This window comes from Diadema setosum, chromosome 5 (genome assembly GCF_964275005.1).
Source record: "Diadema setosum chromosome 5, eeDiaSeto1, whole genome shotgun sequence".
Lineage (NCBI taxonomy): Eukaryota > Metazoa > Echinodermata > Echinoidea > Diadematoida > Diadematidae > Diadema > Diadema setosum.
This window is the reverse complement of record NC_092689.1, coordinates 21,989,722-21,997,821: the sequence shown is the minus strand read 5'-3', so window position 1 is coordinate 21,997,821 and position 8,100 is coordinate 21,989,722. Positions and strand designations below refer to the sequence as shown.

General features: G+C 42.8%; 2 protein-coding genes across 2 annotated transcripts; both read right to left on the bottom strand.

Annotated features, from left to right (window-relative positions):
- Window positions 1–2,438: 2,438 nt before the first annotated feature.
- LOC140228784 (uncharacterized) lies at window positions 2,439–4,371 on the bottom strand. Its single transcript, XM_072309060.1, has 3 exons — window positions 4,281–4,371; window positions 3,408–4,010; window positions 2,439–3,031 (listed from the first exon to the last, which is right to left on the bottom strand). Exons 1-3 carry the CDS (start codon window positions 4,369–4,371, stop codon window positions 2,439–2,441), a joined length of 1,287 nt encoding a protein of 428 aa, XP_072165161.1.
- A 147-nt stretch (window positions 4,372–4,518) lies between these two features.
- LOC140228783 (uncharacterized) lies at window positions 4,519–5,061 on the bottom strand. The gene has a single exon (XM_072309059.1). It carries the CDS (start codon window positions 5,059–5,061, stop codon window positions 4,519–4,521), a length of 543 nt encoding a protein of 180 aa, XP_072165160.1.
- Between the last annotated feature and the right edge of the window lie 3,039 nt (window positions 5,062–8,100).

The window sequence follows — 8,100 nt, the reverse complement described above, 5'->3', positions numbered from 1 at the left end:
GACGAGTCAGTTGTAACTATCGGATGACGAAAAGAGGTGGTAATTGCCACTACATTTATGGAATCAAAGGAAATGCTCTTGTAACCGATGTGTTGGCTCAGTAAGTAGAGCGGCTGCCTCACAATCGGGAGGTCGTGAATTCGAACCCCGGCCGCGTCATACCAAAAGCCGTTAAAAGATGGGAGTTGCTGCTACCTTGTTTGCCGTTCAACAGTTGAAAAGGTTAGAGCAACGTCGATCTGGCGCTGCTCAGTGGCTGCCGGGCCCACGATCAATTGGGCAAAAAGAATTTCCATTTTCGGACAATAAAATTTGGAGTTTATATCCAAAACAATTATTATTATTATTATTATTAATATACAATGTAGTCATACTACTTCGTTTTGGAGTTTCAATGCTTGTCAATGTGTCATACAAACTAAGTTCTTTTCCAAAGACATGCGCTTTTGCATTCGATTCTTTAATTGCATGCTGCAGTCTAGCATAAATCCTGACATGGAAAGGCGGCAAGGGTGACGAACCCACAATTTGCTCTGCTTATACATCATACTGGAGTGCCACAACGAAAAAAAAAAAGGCGGCAAGGTTCACGAAATTGATTTAGCCCACTATTTGCTTTGTTTATACATGACATTGATATGTCACTATTGTTACAGATGGGAATTTCTCAATATGTTTTATGAAGATTTTTTTTTTTTCAACTGAACCCAAATTTGAAGAAATCTATTTGGCCAAGAAATATGCATAGATATACAAATTGCACACAACTTTCCTACAGTTTTCCTTCTCGATGTTAGATATCAAGAATTAAATATATTAAGAGCACAAGTCACTTGGGGAAAATTCGTCATAAAAGAGGATGACAAGAATTCAACTGGAACCAAAGTGATAAATCATAGTAATGGGAAAGCAAAGTAAATTGTAGGGTAAAACAACTTCGTCACTCTTAACGCCTCTTTTCGTCACCCTTTATGTTCAACTGCCACATACATTTGAGCACTCGAATTCAAAGTACAAAACTTTGGTGAAAACGTCAGTATTCTTCTTTGCAATTAAGAATACCGATTTGGTTCATTGCATATCGTTTGCTAAAGGGATTTTGTCTCCATTACAGCTGTTTGAGAAGTAAAACAAATCAGTGTGCCATTTCATTGAAATGAAAGACATAATTATTCACCAGAGAAGATATCGTCATGGTTGTCTTTTTATTTCTTCACCCTTTATTTAGAGCTGTCTGATGCATTTGAGCGCACAAAGTGAAACACACGTCACAAGTGAATTCTTGAAGAAAATTCGTCGTGAAACAGGATGAGATGAATTCAACTGGACCCAAAGTGATGAATAATAGTAATGGAAAAGCAAAGTAAATTGTGGGGTAAATCAGCTTCGTCATTCTTACCGCCTCTTTTCGGTCGTTTGGTAAAGGGATTTCGTCGCCCTTGCAGCTGTTTGAGAAGTAAAACAAAAAGGTATCCGATATGATTGAATTGCGAAACATAACAGTTCGCTGGAGAGAAGATATCGTCATGGTTATCTTTTTATTTCGTCACCCTTTATGTAGAGCTGTCTCACGCATTTAAAGTGCACAAAGTGAAATATGTCACTCGAAGAGAATTTTTCATAAAACACGTTGACATGCATGAAGCTCTAACGAAGTTGGAACATGAATTGCGAGTTTGAAAAAAGCAAATCGTGGACTGAGTCGATTTTGTCACTCTTGAGCATTTAAAAGTAAAACAAGTCTCCGGCTATTGCATTTGAGCCATCTAATTGTGGGCTAAATCCATTTCGTCACGTTTACCGCCTTTTACGTCATATTGAACTGACTCGTGGATTTAAGCAATCAAGTGGAAAACACACATTTCTTGGAGAAAGAGTCTTTACTGCCTTTTTTCGTGGTTTTTTTTTACTCTCTGTTCTTCAGGAAACAAATCAGAATACTCACGTCCATTTGAGAAAAAAAAAATGATATACTAGACTGAAAAGCTTTTTTGGTCACAATATGCATACATACAATGTGTTTCAAGATCCAATTCAAAGCGTGTGTCTTTTTATAAGACTTATGTACTTATGTACATCTTAGTATAGCACATTGAGAAGCATTCTTGGTCAGTAAAGCATTATAAAGATATTTGAGCGTACTGGTGGCTAAATCGAATTCGGAATCATTGTATTTTTCGTCACCCTTTACATACAGGGAAATGATGAATTTGAAAATCTTGTAAATGTTAAATGCTTGTGTCTTTATTAAACGAATCATGTTATTCTTTGCGTCATTACTGTAAATGACGCAATAAAGCGAAAATCAAACGAAATGTTATTCAAATGTGAACAGTTCGTGTATTATTTGATTTATTCAATTTGGTAAAAAGCATTACATTTCTTTTCACTGGTTGGTTGGCATCCATTCGTCTCGAGAAACGATGGCGTAGCACTAGCTAGGCAAGAAGTTTGCACTGCCTTGAGTGGCTGTAAAGCCCCACTCTTGAGTGGCAATCCTTAGAGCACTTGCAGCAGATGAAGTCTGTTGGGGCCCATACAAAGACTGCACGTGCCTTTCTCTTAGCTCTCCTGTCGGTCTGCTGTACGTGCCTTACAGCTTCAGCTCTTTGAACGCCCTCCCTGACGGTGCCTCTCCATAGCGTACGATCTTCAGCTACACCTTCCCATGTGTTGGTGTTGATGTCCATCGTCTTCATGTCACGTTTGCACACATCTTTGAAGCGGAGATGCGGCCTTCTCATGGGACGAGACACCTCGCTTAGCTCTCCATACAGCATATCCTTCGGGATGCGACCTGGTTCCATTCGACGCACATTGACCCACCACTTCAGGCGTCTCTGGCTGAGGAGTGAAAACATGCTGGGAATGCCGGCACGCTGGAGGACCTCTGCATTTGTCACCCTATCCTGCCATTTTATGTGCAGGAGTCGTCTGAGGCAACGGAGGTGAAAGATGTTGAGCCTCTTCTCCTGGCCAGCATATGTTGCCCAGAACTCAGAGCCGTATAGCAGCGTGCTGAGGACGCAGGCTTGGTAAACGCAGAGCTTGGTGTTCTTGGTCAGCTAACTGTTGTTCCATACGCGCCTGTTCAGTTTGGCCATGACTGCAGTAGCTTTCCCTTTCCTATTGCTTATCTCATTGTCAAGGGAGAGGGAACTGGAGATTGCTGAACCAAGGTAGGTGAAAGAGTCCACTTCTTCCAGATGTGTGACATTAATGGAGATGTCTGGAGGAGAGTCAGTGCCTTGGGTCAAGATCTTAGTCTTTTTCAGGCTGATGGTTAGTCCAAATTCGTTACAGGCATGGGACAGACAATCAACAAGCCTCTGCAATCCCGCTTCTGTGTGCGATACCAGAGCAGCGTCGTCAGCGAACAGCATTTCTTGGATAAGAACCTCTCTAACTTTGGTTCTGGGCGATGTTGAATAGCTTCCCATCCGCTCTGGTACGGATGTAGATTCCCTCTGTGCAGTCAACAAAGGCGTACTGAAGGAGCATGGAGAAGAAGATTCCGAAAAGTGTCGGTGCGAGGACACAGCCTTGCTTCACACCGCTGTTCACAGGGAAGGCATCAGAAGTTCTCCCGTTGTAGCAGACTCTACTTTGCATGTTCTCGTGAAAGGAAATGATAATTTGGAGCAGTCTCGGGGGGCATCCAATCTTCTGCAGGAGACTAAAGAGTCCACTTCGGCTGACCAGGTCAAAGGCTTTCGTCAGGTCTATGAAGGCAATGTACAGCTTTTTTTGCCGCTCACGGCACTTCTCCTGCAGCTGGCGTAGTGAGAAGATCATGTCTACTGTAGATCGGCCTACCCTGAAGCCGCACTGTGACTCTGGATACACCCGGGAGGCAAGACTCTGCAGGCGTGCCAGAACTACACGTGCGAAGACTTTTCCCACAACACTTAGGAGAGAGATGCCTCTATAGTTGTTGCAGTCGCTGCGGTCTCCCCTGTTCTTGTAGACAGTGACGATACTGGCATCACGCATATCTTGGGGTACGTGGCCTTTTTCCCAGCAAAGACACAAGAGCTCATGGAGGTGTTGCAGTAGAGCGGCAGCTCTTTAGAACTTCTGGTGGGATACCATCATTTCCAGGAGCCTTCCCGCAGGATAGACGGTCAATGGCTTTGCTGAGTTCTTCTTTTGTAGGCAGGGCATCCAGCTCCTCCATGATTGAAAGGCTAGGTAAGGTGTCCAAGGCAGCATCTGTTACCTTATTTTGGGCTGCATAAAGTTCCAGGTATAATGTTCTACCCAGCGTTCAAGCTGCTTACATTGATCTGTGATGGCTTCTCCAGTCTTTGTCTTCAATGGTGCAGTCTTGATGGCGGTGGGACCGATTGCAGCTTTAATGCTGTCGTACATGTCCCTGGTATTTCCGCTGACTGCAGCTGTCTGAATCCTGCGGCACAGGTTCAACCAGTAGTCATTAGCACAACGGCGCGCAGTCTGTTGAACCTTGTTGCGAGCAATTCTTAGGACATCGTGTGTGCTAGAGACGGGGTTCTGCTTTTAGGCCAGCAGGGCTTTCCTCTTGGCTTCAACATCTGATTGCATCACATCCCAGTGAGTTTCGTACCAGTCTTCGCTCCGACGTTCCTTCTTCCCGAACACAGAGAAGGCTGAGGAGTAGATAGTATCCCTAAGGTGGCACCATTTACTATCAATATCATTGTCATTTGGAATTGAAGTGATCATTTTCTCACTGAACGTGTCATGAAATCGTCGACATCTCTCGAGGTCGTTGATACAGCAGGTGTTGATGCGTGGGAGACCTTTGGTTTTGGTTCGATGTATTTTCTTTGTCATCAATCTCACTTTGCTGCTGACGAGGGAGTGATCTGAGTCGCAGTCTGCGCTGTGATAGCTCCGTGTGTGGAGAACACTGCTAAGGTCTGTACGCTTGGTGATGACAAGATCAAGTTGGTGCCAGCGTTGAGACCGTGGATGTCTCCAGGAGACTTTGCTGCGTTCTTTACCTTTGAAATAGGTGTTTGTCACACACAGACCACGATGGCAGCACAGCTCCAGCAGCCGCTGTCCATTATCATTCATCTTTCCCGTGCCTTGGTGGCCGAGCAGGAAGACCAGGTGTTGTAGTCAGCTCCCACTCTAGCATTAAAATCTCCTAGAAGATAAAGTCCTTCAGTGCTGGGGATCCTGGATATCATCTCATCCAATTCTTCATAGAACTGGTCTTTAGTCTCTGAGGTGGAGCAGAGTGTCGGTGCATAAATGCTGAAGATGTTGATGAAGCCCACTGTTGTGGACAAACGCAGAGTGAGTATTCTCTCTGTCCCGCCAGTTGGTGGTTCAATGGTGGAAACCAGAGAGTTCTTCACTGCGAAGCCCACCCCGTGCTGTCTTGGGTCGTCCTGTGACAGACCCTTCCAAAAGAAGGTGTAATTGGCTTCCTTGATAGAACCCTGTCTGCCAGACGGGTCTCCTGTAGACAGGCAATGTCAACATTTAGTCTTGATAGTTCCTTGTCGATAACCGCAGTCTTTCGGGCATCATTAATCTGTTCGATGTTGTTATTAAAACCAGGGCACATAGTTCGAACGTTCCAGGTTGCTAGCCGAAGAGTTGGAGTCTTCATTTTCACTTCTGAACTTCTCCTTCTTACATGGTGTCGACGTCTTGAGACGTCGCTGGAGTGTCTTCTCCAGAGTGCTACGAGCCTGGGCTGATGTGAAATGGAGAACTTGTGCTGCCCATACGTCAAGTTCCCCCTCTCGGCGTTGCTGATGTAGTCCAAAGGAAAGGATGAACCAATACAATTTGGCACCAGCACAGCTGCAGGAGTTGCCGGAAGGTAACTCAATACGTTGCTCGACCGCCTTAGGGACTCCACTCCGGATTTCTGTAGGGTTTACTCCATAGCCTTTTCTTCTCCCGAAGATAACTACAAGGCAGTGGGACCACTTTCTTTTCACTATCCCTTGACTTACAACTGAATGATGTATTTGTAGAATTAAGCAGCATGCATTTCGTAAGAAAAAGTATAGAGTAACTAAGGCAGTAAAGCAGCCGTGCGCCCGTTCGCGGTAGGGACAACAAACTCGGTAATATACCGCTAAACACAGCTTTGCACTGTACATGCACACTACACATATACTAACACACTACCAATAAACGAAAATCAACCGAAAAAATGGGCACAAACTCCGTCAAAAGTGAAATTTTCTCACCTAAATGACAACATATCGCATCAAAAGTTTTATTTTCGGTACTTCTTAACATAACAGTTAAGAAACAATGGTATAAGAAAACTGGATTTTTTTGTTTTTGTTTTCCCGATGTTCATGGAATTTGAAAACATATCCTCGCTTAAAATAGAACTTTTGCGAGCCGATGTGGGCCGCCATTTTATTTCGGAAAGTGGATGTTATCATCGAAAAAATGAGAAAAACAAGAGAAAGACATCAGCAACACCGCCAGAATTGCTATCCCTGTTTGCAGCCAGTGCGTGCGCCCGCTATTTTCACGTGCTTTCGCAATGGGAATTTGGCGCTTACGCAATGTTCGCGAGACATGTGAAGGCGTTCAGCTGAAGATCGCGGAGCACACGCGTATTGCATAGGAATTGTACATCGTGCCGGAAGCAGAGCTACTACGCCGCTTATGGGCGAAAATTGTGCTGGGTTTCGCCCCGGTAAATCATGAAAACTGGTCAAATTTTGTTATGATAACAAACGCGTTTAGGAATAATCTTGTGTATGATGTATGAAATGGTTGAAAATAATTTCCCTGATTTGTTACAGTGTGAAAAAACCCTTAAAGTGCCGCAAACGGGGTATTTTACTCTAATGTTCAAACATGTTGCTGGCTGAATCGTTTTCGTCACTATTGTCGGTAAAGGTAATATACAAAATCGTTATATTCACGGTACAATCAAGTGCTTTATCAAAAACTCAAGTGCTTTATCAAGAAGACGAGTCATTTGTAACTATCGGATGACGAAAAGAGGTGGTAATTGCCACTAAATTTATGGAACCAAAGGAAATGCTCTGGTAACATACAATGCAGTCATACTACTTCGTTTTGGAGTTTCAATGCTTCTCAATGTGTCAAACTGAGTTCTTTTCCAAAGACATGCGCTTTTGCATTCGATTCTTTAAATGCATGCGACAGTCTAGCATGGATCCTGTCATGGAAAGGCGGCAAGGGTGACGAAATTGATTTAGCGCACTATTTGCTTCGTTTATACATGACATTGATATGCCACTATTGTTACAGATGGGAATTTTTCAATATGTTTTATGAAGAATGTTTTTTTTTTCAACTGACCCCAAATTTGAAGAAATCTATTTGGGCAACAAATATGCATAGATATACAATCAAATTGCACACCACTTTCCTAAAGTTTTCCTTCTCGATGTTAGATATCAAGAATTTAATATATTGAGAGCACAAGTCCTGAGGAAAATTCGTCTTAAAAGAGGATTAGATGAATTCAACTGGAACCAAAGTGATAAATCATAGTAATGGAAAAGGAAAGTAATTTGTGGGGTAAATCAACTTCGTTACTTTTACCGCCTCTTTTCGTTACCCTTTATGTTCAACTGCCGCATACATTTGAGCACTCGAATACAAAGTACAAGACTTTCGTGAAACGTCAGCATTTTAAAGCAAAACAAATGTCTCCAGGAGGCTGGCTAATGCATTTCAGCCATCTTGTCCACAGGACAAATCTCTTGAAGAAAATTCGTAATAAAACCAAATGAGATTCATGCAACTCTATCCAAAGTAACATATCATCGTCATACGTAAGCAAAGAAATTGTGTGCTAAATCCATTTCGTCACGTTTACCGCCTTCTCTGACATATTGAACTGACTCGTGGATTTAAGCAATCAAATGGAAAGCACACATTTCTTGGAAAAAATGTCTTTACTGCCTTCTCTCATTGTCTTTTTTTTTCACTCTCTGGGCTTCAGGAATCAAATCAGAATGCGCATGACCATTTGATTAAAAAATGATATAGTAGACTCAAAACCTTTTGTGGTCACAACATGCATACATCCAATGTGTTTCAAGCATCAAATTCAAACGCGTGTCTTTTTTGAAATACTTCTTAGTATAGCACATTGAG